At 37.0% G+C, this 20,941-nt stretch overlaps 1 protein-coding gene across 2 annotated transcripts in view; it reads right to left on the reverse strand.

The window, feature by feature from the left end:
- Nucleotides 1-231: 231 nt before the first annotated feature.
- ATG5 (autophagy related 5) overlaps nt 232-20,941 on the reverse strand; it is a 73,251-nt gene continuing 52,541 nt past the window's right edge. For both annotated transcript variants that reach the window (XM_084202276.1, XM_084202277.1), the window contains exon 8: nt 232-2,542. In XM_084202276.1, coding sequence (XP_084058402.1) covers nt 2,406-2,542 — 137 coding nt within the window. In that variant the 3' untranslated portion in view covers nt 232-2,405. The remainder of the gene's footprint in view (nt 2,543-20,941) is intronic.

Below are 20,941 nucleotides of genomic sequence, written 5' to 3' on the forward strand. Positions count from 1 at the left end.
CATTTCAAAATGTCACCATGCCTATCTCAAAACCAGATATTTTAACACAGAATAGATACCTACCTGCTTTAATTCAGAACCCAATCTATATGTGATGATATTCTAAGAAGCTCTTCTAAGAAGTTCCTACTTATTAAGTAAATACTCATAATTCCATGACAAAGATAATTATTTAGCTGGAAATAAAGACAGACTCAATTTTTGTTTTATTTTTTAATAAAGTTTAAATAGTTAAAGTAAGAGGAAAGAGTACGTTTTAAAGCCAAGCTATTTCTTTGTTCCATGCTAGGCCTTAAAGTTGAATTTACTGGCAAATACGGGCCATAAGAAGAGCTGTATACTTAAAATGCTGGTGTAGAATATATTAAAATAGCCAGTGACTCACTCCAGATTACCTTAAAACAAAGGAAACACAATCTCTACAGTTTTTGAAATGTATTGCCTCTTATCCTGATTAATGGAAAAATTATCCCTACAAAAGATTTTTTTTTTTAATATGAAGACTCTACAAAATATTTGCTTTATCCATTGGCAGGACTTTGAAAATCTCCAAAATATTTAGATATGTGTGCCTAAGGAAGTTTATAAATGCCAATCCAACACTGTAACAAAAATTCCAAACAGAACTGGAAATTAGAATAACTTAACCAAATCATCCCACCATAAGAATATTATATTTCAATTCTGCATAAACACAGACCAGCATGGTTTGTTTTGTTTTAAAAATTCTTCATGTCCTGCAGAATACAGCATAGGTTTGTTTCATTAGTACCTTTAGCCTTCCATTTCCTTAATGCTATTTTCCTCATTAACATTTAAAACAGTATCTAATCTGTCTACAGATTTTTTCTGCCCTCAGGGCTCTTCTTAGCCTCAACACTATCCTCACCCATGGAGATCCTTCCCCTCTTGCTTCAGAAAGAGGTTTTTGTTCATTTGGCTGATTTTCATTTTCTTCTTTTTCAGATACAGGTAAGTATCCTGCCATAAAGGGAGCATGGGAACGAATGGGAACAGCACTGGGAATTACCGGGACATTTACAAGCCAAGACTGTGAGTAGGAGCTTCGACAGCCACTATTTTTGAAAGAAAAATATCATGCTTTCTTTATATTGGATAATATTTGACAGATTGGATAATATGTCTACTATAAACATAGTTTTGTGCCACAAACAGCCACAAACTGCAGACAAAGCAATAGAGCACAGAGTTTGATGAATTTGGTGCAGCAGAAAAAAAAATTGGTAGAGTTTGAGGAGCATCTGCAATGGTAACAAACATTTAGAAACCAAAATGATCCAATAACCTAAAAATACATCTGCTACACTAAGAAAAAAATCTGTGCAATGAGATTAGAAGCTTCCAAATTGTGGACTGATTGCACAGGGACCACAGATGTAAGAAAGTATTAGCTTGGAAAAGCCTCAGCTTTCCAAAATTCAAAATCATTAAAAAGCAATGTGTTCATCATTCTACGACTCAACTGTTTCCTAGTCTATGGGAATAAACAGCAGGATACAATCCTGTTTGCAACATCCATGTAGCTTTTTTTAAAAAAAAAACTTTAAAAAGTAAATTAAGAAAATATATTCTTAAAGGAAAAAAAAAACTAGACAAGCACAAAGAAATGCCATGACGAATCCTGAGACAAATTATCCTACATCGTTGCTAGTCTATGAAAACTGGTTTGAATAATAAACACACTGGAGTATTCAGTGACAGCATACAAATCAAGAGTATTTGTAATTATTAAATTGTGCATGTTTTTAACTGACAAAACATGCTCACGGGCTTACTTTAAAATCTCTCACTGCTTGTTATCAAAGTTAAAAGATCATTTGCATACCAATACACATACTGTAAACATGAACTTCTCATTAAGGAAAGATGGATTTACAGTAATTTGATCTTTTACAAAAAGCTATTGGTAACCAAATCTCTCAGTGTCTAACTTTCTAGAAAATTAAACCAATGTTTCCACCCTCAAAGCTGAAACATTACCTCTTTAGGAAACAGCCCTGTTTATTTGTTAATCAGAAATACAATCAAGTGGCATATTTCCATTTGCTCTTCGGCTGACAGTTTCAGCTTCATTATATTTTACAAGAAAACAGCAGACTTGCAGAAGTCCTGTAAATTCTTTCATATCGCAACTGATTTAATTACAGCAGTGAACAAACGCAGCAGTGATGCAAAATAAGATCAGCCCAATTGCCCTTATCTGATGATAGGATCTCTCTTCCTGTTTGGCTTACAGCAGTGAGGACTTCTTGTTTTGTTTCGGCTTTTTGTTGGTTTCTTTTTTTCTGGTCAGGCTGCCTCTGTCAAGACTGACAGAAGCAAGAAGTTGACATGCCCTTAGAATTCCAGCTTGAGAATGATCCTCATAGGAATACAGCTGAGTTTCAATCAGTAGGTCGGGGAATGATACTAATGTGGAGAAAATTATCTGGATAGCTCATATGTTCGCTTAGCCACTGAATGGGTGTTTCCAGCATTGGCTCAATTCCATGAATCATCACTTGAGTCTTCTGCTCTCCATCTAATTCAAAGAAAAAGAGAAACCACTAGTATACCATTCAAAGTTCACAGGAAGATTAAACATTTACTCATACTTAATTTACGGTAGATTTAATTGGTGTTACAGAGTTTAACATTTAACAGAACGAAAAGTAGGAAATACCAGTGTGGAGAAAGCTGAGATTTGTATCATCTAAAACAGAAACTTTGAGTTAAAATTAATTCCAAGACAAAACCAGAATTAAGTAAAACTTAATGAAAGTGCCACTTTTCTTTACTAGTTGCAAGAGGGGCTTTTTTTAATCCTACAGTGATCCCAGCTTGTTGTCAACCCAGTTAAAGCACATCCATCTCACCCAGCTGTAAGGCATATGAATTTTACACAGATCATGATTAAAATGTTGAGCTTCCTAAAACATACTGATAAGTTGTATTCTTAATACTGTGATCTCCTGAAAGAGCTGGACTATGTGTAATATAATACATGCATTATTCCTGAAGTAATCTTGTTTTGCTAAGAATAATTTGCATAAATCACTAGCAGTATTTCAGAATTACTCCGAAGGCAGAGTTGGCACCGGCTTTTTCTCACTTAGTTTCATCTCTTGGAAAAGCAAAGTTAGCAAATTATTCCCAGTATAACAAGAGTATTTTCTAAGAATATTTCAATTCTTTTTATTTATACTTGTCCCGGAGGATGCAAGTACTTTGATCCTTTGATTCAAATGATGGGAACCAGCTAAAGCAACTGACATAACAGTCATGACATGAACTAAAACAACAAAAAAATGAAAATTTATTTCAGAGACAAGGGATGAGAAGAGCATATGAAATATGCTTCAAATAATGGTTAGCAGGGGGAAAAGTAGGCAGTGACCTTTCACTCATTTTTTTCTATACTATGGCATTCTCACACGGACCTACCACAGTGAAATCCCCATTCAGTACTCAAAAGTATCACTGCATTCACTAATTGGCATTTTATGTCCCACTCCAGTGTCTTTGTAACAGAACAAACCACCATCCTGACCAAGAGCTGCATGGAAGAGAGCAGAATCTAGAAGTGTAGGTACTATTGGTTCTTGCATTCAGTGGCCTCACTTGTAGTGTAATTTCTAGTTTATAACACAGGTGAAATCACATTTGTTTGGTAGCCAAAATGATTTGACAGCTGCCTGAAGAAGTCTGTAGTATAACCAGCTATCTATGCCCGGACAGCTGGTAAAAAAGTCATCCTAAACATGTAGTAGACTTTATGCCAGAAACAATTCTTCCTGCAAGAGCAGACAGTTATGTTTGCTTAAAATAAAGCATTATACTTTCGTTACTTGTTACCTACATATGTTATATTTTGTACAAAGCCTTGATTCTCTAAATGGCATAATATACACATTATCACACTAAATTAAGCATAAACACTTGCTGGTTTCTGGTTTTATTGCAGACAACAAAGCACATTATTTAAAAACCAACTTCTGGTATTTCTAGCCAAAACACGTATTTATTGGGCTGAAACACTACCAGTCAGATTGTCAAAAGAATTAACTCCCAAAGAAAAGATCTCAGAAACCCAGTTGTGGTAGTGCATTCATTAATTTACAATACCAGTTTTCTTTCTTCTTGAAAGTTAGGGAACATCTAAATATTTTTAAGTAACCTCCAAATGTATGTATTTAACCCTTTAAAATGAAAACCTACCTATGGTATTCCTTAAGTGGGTGTGAGCTAATGACTTCTTTTAATGTTTCAAAATACTATTTAATTTCCAGAAACAACTAATTTACAAAAAACCAGATGACAGAATGCATGTGACTCTTTTTAGCCCAAACTTGCAAAATATAAGAAAAGCTTTAGAACCCCAGTATAATTTTCTTGCCGTTGGAGGGAAAGGCTTATAAATGATAAACATTTTTTTTGGCTCTTCCATTACTGTGCAACATATGTATGTGTGTGCATGTGCCTACTCTTGCTTGAAAATGAAGTGCAGGTAATCTTGATGTCTCACGTTCCTTGTTCCTTACCCAGCTTTGTCCCTTTCTCATACAAGTCTTTTATTCTGTTCCTTGGCAAACTGAGAAAGCCTCACAGGTCAATGAAGAATTTACCAGTTTAATTAAAATCTAAATCTCTGCATTAGCATTGTTTGTGCTTTAGTATTATCTCTGACAAAGCATCACTTCTCCTTAATTCCTTTTCCCCTTGAGGCTTGACTGAAGAGATCTTATCTCCCAATTCTGTATTTACTGCAGCCTTCTTTCACAAAATCCATTGTTTTTACTTCAACATTCTTCTCTCCTTTTGTTACTATGAACCACAAACTCTCACTTAAGGCACATTTACCCAAACTTTCCTCAACTTTCATGTTCTCCATCACACATCCGATTATAAATCAGAGTCTCTCTCGTATAGACTCTTCTCTACTTTTTATAGCAAAAAGTTGCCAACAGCAAATACACTAAAACAATTACTGAAAAATATTATCTTGTCAACAGCTGTCTAATTATTATCCATTTCCACTGTGATCTGAGTACTGAATGATTTGCTAGCTATCATGAAAACTTCATCCACCTGTTTTAGAGATACAATAAATTAATAGACTTGCAAACTATTTTCTTTCCATGATTTTAGATGCATCTTGACCCACCAACCGCTGTCCTCTTCTTCCCCAACCCACGTTCTATGATCACAAGAAGCCTTTTTAAACTGACAAAATGCAGCTATAAAGTGTACAAGTTGCTAAACACAACATATATTTAAATTAGTGGTATAAAATGTAAATGACCTAATTACAAAGTAATGCCTCTCTATATCATTGGATAATGCCTGTGAAAATTAGAGTAAATAACTGTTCATCTGCAGTGCACAGGGTCCAGACCTGATGATATTATTACTGTCAATACCCATTCTATAATGTTCAGTAATGTAGGGAAAAAATAAACAGGATTTCCTCAAAACCACTAATTCAAGTTTTCCAGTAACCTCCCCAGCTTTTTTTGTCCTCTTAAAATCCTATCAGAACTGAGTTACATGTTATTTATCACATGGCCTAAGATTATTTTTTTTCCTTTGCTTCAAATTACTCTTGGGAGTAAGATGAAGCAGAAACACAAGAAAAATAAAAGCTTAGCAATCTATGTTTTATAAGTTTTCATAGTGCTCCTTAAAATCAGAGTGCTTCTATTTTACTGAAGTGATGCTCAAGTAACAAACACTGTTTCAGCATTTGCAAAAAAAAAAAAACAACAAAAAAACCAAAACAAAACCGTACCAAAAAACCCTGAAAACTAATTAAGTCATCTATCAGAGTGGTAGTCCCAAGATTAAATTATTTTTTTACCACTTTCTTTGCGGGGCTGTATCAATAGAGAAGGTACTGTAGCCCCCTCAAGTTAGTAGAGGCAAGCTCTAAGCACAGATGGTAACACTTTTTGGTAAACCTGAACAATATTCCATCTCCAGAAGGCAGATAACTATGCTTACATGTTATGTACCAAGACATTTTTGAGACATTCACCTAACTTAACTTAGACCCTAACTCAAGGCTGCAACATTTAAAATGTTGACCAGACTCAGGCTAATTAATCATATCATGTAAAGTCAGAAGGGTTTTCCAGCTTTACAGAGAAAACGGAGAGAAACGAGAACCTCTGAAGTGAAGGGCTTAAGAAGAGATCTGCTTCTCTGTCACCTACAAGGTGGCTCCGTGCTCCTGATGAGGAAACCACTACAAGGAAATACTGGCAAAGGACTCTCTTTTGCAGATAGGCATCTGCTGGGAGGAAGCAAGAGAGAGTGGCCTGCTGCTTCTCAAGTGAGTCCTTGAGAGAGAGGCTCAAAGCTCTCCTCAACCTGAGGCAGCTTGAGCCCACTCTCTCTTCTTTAAGGGAATGCTCTAACTACAATATTCACTGTTGCTAATCCCCAGCTTCCTTTAAACCCCTCAATACCCAGGAATCAGCGAGACACAGCGGAAGAACTAACAAGAAAACCTGTAGCCTTCAGAGAAGATGGGAAGATGTGCCATGTCATGGTATCATAAGTAAGTTTTTCTCTTTCCTTCAGCTTTGTAAGTTGTTGCTTGCAAACTAATCTACTCAGTAATAGGAAAATCAGCTTATTCCGCATCAATTCAGATGGTTGCACATGAGCACTGATGTGTCTAAATAAATTTTTCTACCGAGTTACGTTATTATTTGAAAGAAAGAACTGAAGATGGACATAAAAGATTGGTTTAGTTTTGAGACAGATTCAAGTGCCTGAGAACAGAATAGTGAGAAGGCACTGCCTCTGTCACAGGTACTTACTTCAGCCAGTTTTTATCCAGATTAGCACCTCAATGCTCACCAGTGTGCAATGACATACTCCCTTTCACCTACACAAGACAGCTCCTCTAGCCAGACTACATCTGTGATGTACCACTTAAAATTCTTTAGTGGGATGAAATACCTCCCTTCTGATTTGTGGCCTCAAGCAATCACCTGTCAGGGCAATTTGGTAGGCTTAAATCCCTTAACAGATAGACAATACAAGATATTCAGGCTTTAGCAAAAGTGCCCCTGGAGTACTCAATTAGAATCCTCAGTATGCAAGTTCTCTGCATAGCAAGTCCTAGAAGCTGCCTGTCATCAGGGGCAGCACCGCTTATAAAATTGGCTTTACAACCCTGAAAAGGCAAATAGAACCTGGTACTTCAAACTAGGGCAAACAATGCATTTCTTGTGTGGTACAAGGCCACAGGACTATAGACAAGGACACTAAAATGTATAAGGAGTAAACACAACCAACTTTCATGCAGTAGCAGCATTTTAATAGTGCAACATAATAGTGCAACTGGATGCCAGCTTTTCCAGCTGTGAAGTGAGCCATAGACATTTGGTTGCTTATCTTCAGAATATATCATATGCTCTGAAGACGATGATACTAAAGGTATTCCTGACAATAGGCTATGCCATATTGTAGGAAAACTGATCTTGGGACAGCATTATAAGGAGCAGAATTTTCTTTTTGTGACTGTGGTGTGGCTGCTTTCCTCCCCTTTTCTTCTGCTCCTGATATTATATGGCAGGAGAACAGTGTGTGCTCAGCACCTGGTGCCACAGACATCTCTGAATCTGAAGACACACACCAACAACTTCACTGGAAAGATTTTATCTACCTCTGAAAGATCTCATAGGAAATTACTTACAGAAATATAGCTTTCGGTAATGTGTCTCGTGTGAGTAATGCAGTGTGCAACCACTAAGTTTGCTACTGAATGATATTGCTGACCCAGTTTTAAAAGCCTGAAGCCAAAGCTGGGCAAGGCCAAATCTCCAGTAAGCAAAAGTGAAAATTTCCTTCTTGGAAGCTAGGCCTCTGGTCTAGCACCAAGGATCTCACAGGCAACTGTGCATTTATTTACAAAAGATTATTCTATATTAGTAAGCAAATTCAAAGACTGTGCTCTAATTTGTAACCACATGTGGTAGGAAAGCACTGGACAGTTGGCTGAAGTTATTCTTCTCCTCTCTATGCACCTCAGGTTGGAAATTCTAGGACCTACAGAGACAAGCCAGCCCCTGCAAGCCTCATAGTCTAAAGAAATTCTCCACCAGTGACTTCAGCACTGGTAGCAGAAACGAAACACAAATATTTATGAACATACTTCTCTTTTTGCACTTTTAAATAGGTAGCATCTCTAAAACCCCTCAAACCTCAATAAAGTCAGCAATGGTTTAATTTGTTAGCCCTGAAGCTTGACAAAGAGCATCTACCTAGTTTAATAGTAACCTGTCCCAACAGTTCCAATGTCCAATAGGATACCATTTACAACAAAACAAGCTTCACAATTATTTTCATTGTATGTGCTACAAAAAAAAAACATGTGTTCATAAAATGCGAAAAAAAAAATAGGCTAGGGAGAATTTATAAACATTTTCACATCACTTCTGTAGTACTTACTATAGGCAGATACCACATATTTTTTGATTCATGGCAAAATATTTCTTTGCTCAATGAGCAACCATAGCTACAGAATGAATTAAATCCATGTATAAACTAAATATTCATGCTTTATTTTTCTCCAGTACCTTTAAAAATAGTATTAGAAACTAACACATATTATTACAGGCTTTTCCATCCATAAACTCCAATCTAACTGGAACATCTGCAACCAGTTGCTGGCATTTATGTGTAACAGTGAGCAAGGTACAGAAATAGTGCGAGGTGTTCTGATTCCACAGTGATGACAACCTCAATATAAAGAGATCCAATAGAAAAATTAATTTGTATACTGAAAAAATTGTACTTAATCAGCTGAGTGCTAACAAGAGCTCAATACCTATGTAATTTCATAGGAAGTGCATAAAAAGTCGATTTTGGTGGAATCTCATGACCAAATGATATTCTGCTCTTCAAATGAACCCAGCACAAGTACTTCAGACAGCAAATGTTCTCTTTACTAAAACCAAGTATTTCATACTTAAGAAACCATACCTTCAAGGTCTAAGTTTACTACATGTTCAAGTGCACAGGGTTTTTTTAGTTTGAATTTAGATTTTTTTAACTAGGAATAAAATCTTATGAGCTTCCAGAAGTTTCACACTAGCCTGTTTCAGCCAGCATATTCCAGGGTGTCCCTACTTTTCTGTGAATTCCATCTTGTGCAAACACAACCCTGCTTGCCACAGCAGTAGGCTCTACTCCTAGAAGTGACTCATTTTCCATAGCAATCTTAACATGCTTTTAACCTCACTTCAACCACACAAAGTACCAAAATCCTTATTTTCTTCCTCTCCCTGAAGTTGGAATGATGATTAGTTTCAGGAGACACACAGATAATACAATGGATCATGTCAGCAGATATGCTGTTCAGTATCCTCTGACCAAGAGCAAGAACACACAAAGAGTTCTGCAAAGCCAACTCTACAATAGCCTAGCCACAACAAAAGGTTCCTCTGACCTCAAAAAATTTTAGATGCTGATATGTGACATGAAAGCACAGGACTGACTTTTCCTTCCTGCCTACATATCTCACCAGCACTGGGGAAAGCCACTGAGGCTGACTTCAGGTGAAGAACTCACCCACAGAAATACAAGGTCAGTGCATTATTCAGTACAAACTTCTTTCTCAAAATGATACTGTGTCTGAAATAAGAATTGTTCCTAACACAAGACGTGGTTTGGAGAATGACAGTTCCTGGATAGACTCAAACTGCCTGACATGAATATAAATAAGCCATGACATAGATTTAGTTAACTGTCAGCAACAAGACAATATCACTCATTTTAACCATTTAGTAGTAACATGAGTTCAATTGCTCAAACTGAAGGTCATTGTTTTCCTAATTGTCTGTTTCCAGTTTGGGGTATGGTAAATAAAAGCTACAACTCTGTATTTTGTTTTAAAATCCCTTTTAAAATGAATATTATTTTTTAATACTTTACTGAACAACCTACAGATAACAGAACAAGAGTGTTCAACCTATCTTTTCTAAGTTGATTTTTTAAACTCTTCTCCAAAATAAAGAGTTAGAAACATCAGTCTCTCAATCCTGAAGTGTTTTGTCCCTCATATTGTCTCAATTTAACCCTTAGAGTGCCTTCATGTCATCTTACCAGTGCTCCTCATAAGAACTACTTGTCCAAAATGCTATGATAGAACGAGACCTGTATCAACTTCAGTGAACTCTATTCTTGCAGATACCTGACTACAAAAGCCCAGCTCCAGGCAAGATACAAATATGGACTGATATTAAATTCATATCCACTAATGTAGCTTTAATTACTGCTCTACTTCTTTACATGGCTTTGACACAGGCCAGTTGGCTGGTATCTTCGTGATCTTCTCGTGGTATAAACATCTCAACTTGAATTTAGACATCTGTGACTTAATGGAGAGGACAAAACTTTCTTTGTCACAATACTTAAATTTTTACCTTCCTTGGATTATCCCTGGCACCATCCAACCTTATCTATCCCCCAAACACAAGTGCAATATTACCATATGCAATATTACCATCATCTACATTAAATATGACTAAATACTGAGATGAAATCAAATATTTGGCATCAGTCCATTCATAATTTTCTTTTCCATGCAACCCTTGTCTCTTTTTATTTTCTGTCATCTTTTACCTCAAATCTATCCTCAGGTTAGATAGCCACATTTCTGAAACATAGCAAAAAAAACCAGATTAAAGTAATCACCACAAGTAAAAGTTTATGATGCTTTGAAGATGCAGATGAGAACTTGGCTTACACTTCTAATCTCATAGGAGCCAGGAAGCATGTAAATGAACTAAAAACCCTTTTTTCTAGTGTACTCAAAATGTTTTTAGAGAAAGTGAATTTGGCCTGAAACACCATTAAGCAGACTAAGCCTGAGCAGACTATTTTTAACAATTTCCCAAAACAGTTAACACTGACAGTAACACCATGAAAGACAAGGGAACTTTTCCTTTTGTAAAAGAGTTCATGCAACTCAATGGAAAAGCAGAGGGTGGAAATGGGTTAAGATTTACTTAACTAAACTTCGCTGTTGTTGCTTTTAAATTATTTTATTCTTGTATATTTCATAGAAGTTTTAAAAATGTGGTTCTTGGAATAAGTCCCAAACTAATTTATGAGAGAACGCTAAACTACTTTCCTTAAAAATCTGACATCTTATAGAAGACCTTACAAGGCCAAAGATGCTTCCCATCAAACATCTAGCTTCAGGCAGAATAAAAAAAAGGTAAGACTAAACTCCCAGGGAATATTCTTATAACCCTTCTTCCTTAGCATCAGTATGTTAGCCTCGTCTTTGAACTAGCAATAAACCTGTGGTAGTTTATAAAAGGCTGGGGTTAGCAAGCAGCTGAGGCTTAAAAACCAATTTTCTTCAATGCATTAAGTTTGGCCATTCACACGTGAACAAAGTGAGAAAGTTCAATGTAAATCGTGCTGCTGTTCCATGTAACAAGCAGGCACACATCACATTTCGATACATGAGGAACAGGCAGCGTGTGCATTAAAAGATAAACACTTGAATGTGTGACAAATTGAGGCCAACTTGTCCATGATATGTTTTCTATTGTTGAAGGAGAGCTAAATCACTTTTAAGAGTTGTGTACCTTTTTTGAACAGCAGGCATCTTGACTTACCAGAAGTTAACCCTTTTATGCACTATACCCTTAATTAGATTTGAGGCTGCCCTTCCCTCCAAACAGTGTAAAACTGACCTTCAGAGATCAGGGCTCTCTATACAGCTAGGGAGCTAAACATGATCAATAGGGTTCTTGGGGGGGGGGGGGGGAGGACCCAAACAAAACAAAACACACACACAAACAAACAAAAAAACCACCCCAAAAATCCCATTTGATAAAAGGTTTTGGTCTAAAGCAAATAAATTTGCTGTAAAAGACATTGTTACTAATAGTTTGTGAGAACTTTTATAATGTCATTGTTTTCAAAACACAATTATGTCAAACAATTAAATAAAAAATTCTCTATGCAATCATATTATAAATCCCCTAAGCATATGCACATTCATACACTTTTAAAGGTTTTTAATGGCATTCCTGAACTTTCAACCTCAAGTTTACTTCATTTTCAAGTTACTATAATTCACATCATGCCTGCAAATATTCTGTGATCCTAATGGCCGTCCATCTTTTACAAAGAATTTTTCAGCTAATCAAATGATGACCTATTCCTAGCAAAGCACAGAAGGATTACTGTTTCTGAAAAATCACTCTCAATACAGAAGAGACCAGCATGTTCACTTGTCTTCAAGCCATATTGCTAATTGCCAGTTTATCTGCCCAGTTTAATACACCAAATTCAACAGTGGACATTGGGACATAATCACTGGTTAAAACCATTTGGCTGAAGAGTGATAAGCGACACATACAGATTCAAGGCTTAATGGCTGTTATTTCATGTTTTGTGGCTTCCCCTACTTAACTAGAGAAAAATAAACTGGTTTTTCCTTTTAAAAAATGCTACTTCCAAGATTATTATTACGTAATTTAACAAAGTAAACAACTTCACAAGCAAACTACATGTGAAAATTGAGACGAGCTATTCAATTATATTCAAAGTATGGGCAGTTTTGTTCCGTGTCTGACAAATTCTTCAACCTCTGCTAAGCTGATCAGTAAAAACTCAGCTAATTGAATCCATTGATGTGAAAAACCACAGGCTCAAGTCTGTACTGCATACATCAGGCTGAAGGATTTCTGCTCCAGCCATGGCGGTAATAGTCAGTGGGGTCAGGTCAAAGAGGGTTAAAGTGAGTCAGGATATAGCCAAAGGAATACATCAAACACTGATTTTAAAAGGGCAATTAATCTTAGACAGAAATGCTTCCTGGGGAATGAGATCTCAATCTTAAGAGCACACTACATGATGTAGCAGTAAAAATGTACATATACAAGCTTAGAGAGCTTTCATCCTGTGATCACAAACAGAAGGGGAGTGCTGTTTATCAGAGAAATACAAACCCTTGCTAAAATACTTACATTAGCATCTTCCGGGCCCTTACTCATCGAAATATAAATTCTGTAATGAGCAGGCTGTAGAGTTTGCACCCATGAAATACCTTTTTTTAGTACATGTACTGTAGGTTCTTTTGAACAGCTAGCAGACTAAAGTATTTAGAGATCTCTACCACAATAAAATTAAAGAATCTAGCATTGAAAAATTCAGGAAAAAGTGGTGAAAGGAGTAATGGAATACCTGCAGGACTCTTTACACTTAACACCAAAAAAAATAACAACCCCTTCCCAAAACAGCTACTTGGTCAGAGTTAAAACTGGAAGAAGATTTTCATCAAAAGTTCTTTTTAGCTTTTCCATTCCAAAATATTAAGACAGTTAGCTGCAAAGCTGTTAGATTATAATAGAATCTTTATTTTTAATGAGAGTTTGACTCATAATTTAAATATTTTTAATTTAGAGTTCAGAAAGTATTTTTCTGCTTTATAGTAAAAAAATAGATCCATAAAGCTTACAACACAAACATACAGCATTTGCAAACAAAATTTGTTACATTAGTATCATTAATTAGTTAGCAAGATTACTAGGAATCACTAGCTGTGTGGACAAACACAGGTCTGAAATTAATTATCACAAATTTGCCCGCATTAGCTTGCAGCACTAAAGAGAACTGGCTTTGCAGCCATCTCTCCATCTGAGGATACTGATGCCCAACATCACAAATGTCAGGAGGGCATCTGTTTGTTCATACATGTGGCTTCTTGGCCTAAATGGCTGGTGACAGCTTGCACAAAGATACTGGACCTTGTGAAGTTTGCCAAAGTGCAGAGACCTGCTGCATTTTGCCATTGTAAATGTGGTGATGATGCCATCTGGAAAAAGGCTAAGGAGCACAAGTGCATTCAAATCATCACTGACTGTAGCACTTCCTATGCACAAGCCAAACCACTGCATAAGACTTTGGCTTCCACATAAGGAAAGGTTTTACCTCTATTTTTTAACAGATAGTCTCCAAGTGGCTACAGGTGCAAAGTAAAAAATAAAGTTATCCACTGATGTTGAAGTTACTAAAATCTCTGATTAAAATGGGGTATTCAGCCAGGGGACAACTACTGTTAGCAAGTGCTGCTGAATTCTTAAAGAAGAGAGTAGGACACAGTGGATTATTCTCCTTTAGAGTACTGATAAAACTGCTATTTTCCTCCTAATTATTTTTTGTAGGTCCTTTAGTTTTGCAGTTCTATTTTTTCCAGCCCTATAAATTTATCTCCTGGAAAAATCAGGTTATACCTAGATGCATCAAGACAAAATAGAACCAGACTGCAAAAGAGATGAAAGGAAGATGGGAATGATTTCACTCAGCCAACCCCCAAAGACACAGTACATACACCTAATTTAAAGGTATATATAAAATATATATAGGTATGTATAGATATATATATAGGTATATAAAATATATACAGATATATATAAATTATATATATATATATAATTTAAAAAATGGGCCAGAACCCACTTTTTGAACTTCAGGGCAAATGCCAGAGAACAGCTCATGCCTATTGAGCTAAATTATCTGCCCCTCTCTACTGCCTATTGAGAATAGATCCCAAACTGTTAATTCATGAACCCTGCTCAAATTTTCTGGGATAATATTAATATGCCTTGACCAAAATTATGCCCAAGAACTGCTAATAGTCATACAGAACAAACAACACATGTTCTAGCCCACTTCTGTTAACTAGTATAAATAAAAACACTGAAAGCACATAATTTAAATCTGTTTGTGGGCTGCAGTGTCCTGGTTGAGAACTTTACATTGTGGATCTTTACAGAGGGTTATTACTGTCTCCTGAAAGTTTTGGTAGACCCAAATCTCCAGTTACTCTTGAACTAATTACAGCACTAAAGGCATTGTCACATTTTCTGTGAAACTAACCATAAGAAATAGCCTGTAAATCTATGTACTTCGTGTACTTCAGCTGTTGCTGACATGCTTATTTCTGCAAGCAAGGATATATGAAAAATCAAAAGTTTGGTTTGGGTTTCTTTCTGTGAAGTTTTTGATGGCTCACTCATACTGAGTGATCTCTGTGGCCTCTGGAGTATGATAGACTGATTTAGATCATGACTCAAAAAAATCCAACTCTGCTACTGACCTCAGTGTGACCAGGTACAAGCCACATCACCCCTCTGTGCCTCTTAATTTCTCCTTCTTTTTTGTCTCTCTTCACTCATCTTTTATCTAAGTGATATATTCTGTGGGAACACACTGCAATGTGTACAGTGCATAAGGAACCTGCAGTCTCCTCCTAAAATACAAAAAATACTCATTTTAAAACTGAAAATTCAACACAACCAAAACACACTGTCAAGATGCTTTGATCCCAACAGCTCTTCTAAAACTCACATACATAGCAGATGACAAGAAATCAGGCAGGTAATTTTCCACAATCTCTTCTTAACTGCCTAGATTTCCAAATCTATATAGCACTCAGTCAGGAAATGGGTGGTAGGACACTGATGTTCCTGGGAAGAGCAGACTATTATTCTAGGATGAAAAACCTCACCTCTCTTCTGGAGAGCATTTTAGAAATGCTGGCTTGTGATTTTCAAAGCAAATAAGCTAAATTTTGAAGAAGCTCTTTTGCTCTTTGGAGGATTTTACTTTCTCCATTTCATACTACTACTGTTAATGACAGACTTAAAAAACTTGTTGTGTCTGAATAAAGTCATTGGCCTTTTGACTAATTTAAAGAGAATAGTCTGGAGTCTGATACTAATAAAACTTATTGGGTGGCCGGCAGAACAAATTTAGCTGAAGCTGAACAAATTTCCAAAGGCTTGTCCGAGAAACAGGATTATTTCCCTATTTGCTGTACCTCTTCCTACAGTCTACCATTCTGAATGTGCGTGCCTGTGTATGCCCAGAAACCACTTCTAAGTCACAAAGAAACAGCACATTACTCTTGTGATGCTAGCAAAGTTGCTGGACACAGGAGGAAAGAGTAGATTAGCACAGACTATGGCAGTTGGAAGGGACCTACAATGATCATCTCATCCGACTGCCTGAGAAATCTGGGGCTGGCCAAAAGTTAGAGCATGTTATTAAGGGCATTGTGCAAATGCTTCTTAAACACTGACAGGCTTTGAGCATCACCCAACCTCTCTAGAAAACTGTTCTGCTATTTGACTCATGGTAAAGAAATGCTTCACAAGGTCCAGACCAAACTTCCCCAGTGCAGCTTTGAGCTATTCCCACACATCCTATCACCGGATACTCGGGGAAGAACTTAGCGCCTCCCTCTCCGTTTCCCTTTCTCAGGAAGCTGCTCCTCACAGGACATGCTTCCAGCCCCATCACCAGCTTTGTTGCTCCTCTCTGGAGGCACTTGAGTACCTTAACAGCCTTACATTGTGGGACCCAGAACTGCACACAGCACTCCAGGTGAGGCTGCACCAATGCTGAATACAGTGGGATAACCACCTCTTCTTACTGACCATGTGCTGTGCTTGATGCACCCCAGGATGTAGTTGGCTGCCAGGACACACAGCTGCCTCATACTAAGACTGCCACTGGCCAGTACCCTCAGACCCTTTTCTGCAGGCCTGCTCTCCAGCCACTCCTCTCCCAGGTTATATCTGTGCTCTGCACCACTCTGTTGTAGGTGCAGAATCCTGGCATTTGGACTTACTGAATTTCATCCCATTTGCCAACAGGAAAGGAGGAAAGCACTCATAAGCTACCAGATGGATAACCCTTGTAGAGTCAATTGAGGTTGCATTAGAGAAACTCTTAAAACCAAGCTATGTTCAGTGTTTCCCAGGAAATTCTATGCAGAAAGACCACAAGCAGCCCCACATACCCACTATGTTTCCTTTTAGGAGCAAGTGAGCCAGAACATTCTGCACACAACGGAAGCCCTCTCTGATTGTGTAAAGAGTTTGTTTAAAATGAAGATGGCTAACAAGAAGCATGACTGCCACGTTATTCTCAGATTATCTGCACCTTTCCATGTGATCATGACAAATTAAATCTATATTAATTAATTGTGTAGTCATGACTGTTAATTCTAAAATCTCAAACCAACCTCTGGACTTCCACCCCTTTTTATCAAAAAGGACTACTAAAGGTATGCAACTTGAACACAGAAAAAAAAGTTTCCACTCCACCTTAAAAAGGCAACTGGGGCAGGTAGGTGTTTGTGGGTGAAAAAAAAAAAACAAAAATCACAAAGTCGGCAGTAAGATGAAAGTCAGGTGCAGAAGGATAATCCAAGCAGATGGCCTAGTTAGGAAAAGATAACAGGCACAAATAATGACTCACACCAGAAAGGAGAAGTACAGGATGACCTCCTCCAAGACAGAAAGCACCACTGAGTCACGGGCACAAGGAGGGTGGAATAGCTCAAGCAGTTGTCTGGAGGTCAGCTGTAGCCTGCAGGATGACTCCCACAGCACAGGAGACAGTGGACTAGAATTCGTATCGCTAGCGAGCTTTTAACCATCTTTTAGTACACCCACACCCTACAGGACCTCTAACCCTTCACAACCCTCTCATAGCCACGTGGGATGAAAGTGTGGCTAATAAAGTCTAAAACTGCCCAGGGCTTGTTGTATTTTTAAATTTAGGTGGCCTGGGAAAGTATTTCAACACTATACCTCCACAACACTGAAAAGCAGACCAGTCTGCAGAGAGCACATGCAATCAGACTTAGTAGTCAGAAACAGGGAGCAAAGACTTCCTCAGTTTGCTCACCACTGGAGCAGCAAGGAATGGGATAGTGCTGTGCTTCTCCAATTCCCACAGTAAGCCCCACGTCAAGCTAATTCTGACCTCAGGCAGAGCAAGCCCAGTCATATTTCATGTCTATCCAAAGACATTCACACTGCATAAATTTACCTCCTTCTGTTGCACAATTTCTCGTTTGTATCAAAATTAGGAGTCTACATGGCAAATCTAATCTAAATTCAATTTTCTGTTTAACTAATTTACTGGAAGTCAATGCTTAAAAAACTGAGAGAGAACAAAAACAATTAATATGTAGTCTCTCATACATTATACATTAAAAAAAGCTGAGCGTTAATTGAAAACAGTTGATCCCTAATTTTACAAAATCATTCAGTACAGCAAGTCTTAAGAGAAAAATCCTGAAAGTCTTTTTGATCCTTGTTTTATTTCTGAAAGAACTAATGACACTGCTTTAGAAAGAGGTCAGTTCACGCAGCTTTTCTGAATGAACAACAATGCTGTGAAAACTGGGAATGATTGATAGCCTACTGTTTGCGTCATTATGTCCAAATGTTTACCATTTGAGCCTTCAAGGAAGCATGAGACAAAAATCAAAACAAGTTTTATGAAGACTTCAACAACACTGGCAAATTAAAATTGTATCCAGAATTGTTTAGACATGATAGCAGTGCAAGAAAACTGCTTTCTTTTGCATTACACCATTTTTATCTTTGCATGATGCCCAATGTCTTAAATTTCTTGTGGGGAAGAGGAAAAGTCTTTCCCTCCCCAGAACTCTGTTTTCTATCATTTTAACCCTTTGCCTCTTCAAAGCATTCTGTTGAACTCAACACTGTTTCCTCTTGCTGCTTTGTAGTTATGTAAGATCATAGTGTTCCTCCCTTTCTCCTAATAAGATGAGTCACTATTTCTAAATGAACTGTTTACAGTATTAGGATGTTCATTTACAGGAACTTCATAAATGGGCACTAACCAAAATATTTTTTTTCCAATAGTTGTGAATTGTTCACTTTTTTTTTTCCAATTTGATAAACGCCGATATTCAGAAATGGTATTACTTCTGGAAACAAAGACCCTTTAATTTGCAACAGGAATGCTATCACCAAATACAGAAAATCATGGGGAAACACAGCGTGACTTCCTTGAAGCAACACATAGATAACAATTTTATTATCTGTCATAAACAACAGTGTTGCTGTAGGCAGGTGGTGTAATCCACCTAATCTGAGTAAAACTGAGAATTTTAGACAGTAGGGGAGAGTAGCCATGGTGTTACCTCTTTCAGGAATGGATAATTTTGTTAGTCATCAGTTTGAGAAAGAATAAGTAACATCTTCTATCTTATCAGGTGTGAGACCTTATGCCATAGTTGCAGGCAACAACATGATCTTAACATCCTCTCTTCCTTACCTGCATAGAAACTACAACAACACAGTATAAGAGACCACATCTTAGCCTGTTCCTGCATCATCCACTAAACCTTCCCACAAATAGCAATAACTCTGAAGTTATTGAAATGACTGCCTAATTTTCTGGAACTGCAGCTACTGCAGACAATTGCACTTCACCACACAAGAACTGTCCAATTAAAGAACCAACTTTTGCCTGTGCAAGTGGCATCCACAAGCATAGGAAAAAAGATCAGACGATGAGTTTACAGGCTGCGGCATGAATAATCAGAATAATCTGATCCTAACCCTGATTCTAAACACTCATGAATGGGTGTTCCATATTAAAATAAAAAAGCCATCTGTCATGAGCCTAGATTCAAAACTACATGATGTACAGTCTACGAGAAGCAAAGCTGAAGGATTTTGGACTGTTGGCTGCAAAAGATATATGTAAAATTTCAAGAGTGTAAAACAGTGTATGAGAAGGGCACCACTGGACAACTTTATCCTGACTTCCTTGAGTAACTAACCAGGACATTGGTCACCTTGGAGGACAAATGAAAAGCAAGAGAAACTGGGAAATGGAAGAATGCTGATCGAGACGCACAGCCCCTAGGTGTCCAAATATTTTAGATTTTTTTATCCAGTGACAGATATTTGCTGGTAAACTCTAGAAAATTGAAGACTAGATAACAGAACACCACAAGACAAAAAGATAGAAAGCAAAAAGAAAAAACTAACAGAGCAGAAGTGACTGTTGACTAATTACTACCCCAGAGAACTAGATCGGTTCCTGTTAGGAAATCAGCTAAGGTCTGAAACTCTGCAAAATTAGTTATATAAATTACAGTGAGCTTAGTCAAAAGAGAGTCAGCTTTAGAGGATGCAAGAACAGATACTAAAAGAGTAACAAAGGACAGCAAGAGCTATTACTGGAATAGATGATGAAGGAACATGAGCAGGAAAAATAAGAGACATTGACATGACAGAAAATAAGACAGGTCAACACAAGTTGAAAAAAGAACTGAAAAATAAGTACCCCTCTTTCTTGATGCTGCCATCAGGATCAAATATAATGAGACACTGCCCAAAAACCTAAGTGACCAGCTTGCCTCTGACTGGAGTATGAACAACTAGGGAGAAGCAAACATAAAACAAATACACACATACTCCTCCAAAAGAGGATAATCACAACTGAAAACTAAACACAATTTACTATATTCAAACAGAATATACATTTAATAGTTTAAATTTATATTTAATAGTTTATATTTATATAGTTTAATATATTCAAATAAAATTTGCCATGTTTTACTTTAAAAGACTGAAAACTGAAATGAAATTGCCCATCTTTGAGGAAGAATTTCCAAAAACTCAAGACAGTCAGGAATAGTAGTCCATGAACAGCAAGCTAAGTATACCTATATTACTACACAACTCCCAAATTTGATTTCAATTGTATGCAGTCTTTAGACAAACTGAATTAAACAATAATTATGGAAATACAGTAAATAAAAATATGCTAATACACAATATATGTCTATCCATAGTAAAATTTCAAACTGAGGTGACTTTAATTTATGAACTGCTGTGTAACTGAAAAAACAGTTCAGTAACTAAACACAAAAATATAACCTGCCTTAAAGAAAGACTACAGCAGGCTACAATACAGAAGAAGTGATAATTGCATTAGTTTGAAAATGCTGATTTTAATATTTAGTAAACATGACAAGGACTTCACTATTTCTCAAACTTTATGTCAACACAGGAAGACCAGAACAGAGAAAATAACTGAAACAAATGAAATGAATCAATGTTCAATG

Source organism: Fringilla coelebs, assembly GCF_963513975.1.
Source record: "Fringilla coelebs genome assembly, chromosome: 3".
Classification (NCBI taxonomy): Eukaryota; Metazoa; Chordata; class Aves; order Passeriformes; family Fringillidae; genus Fringilla; species Fringilla coelebs.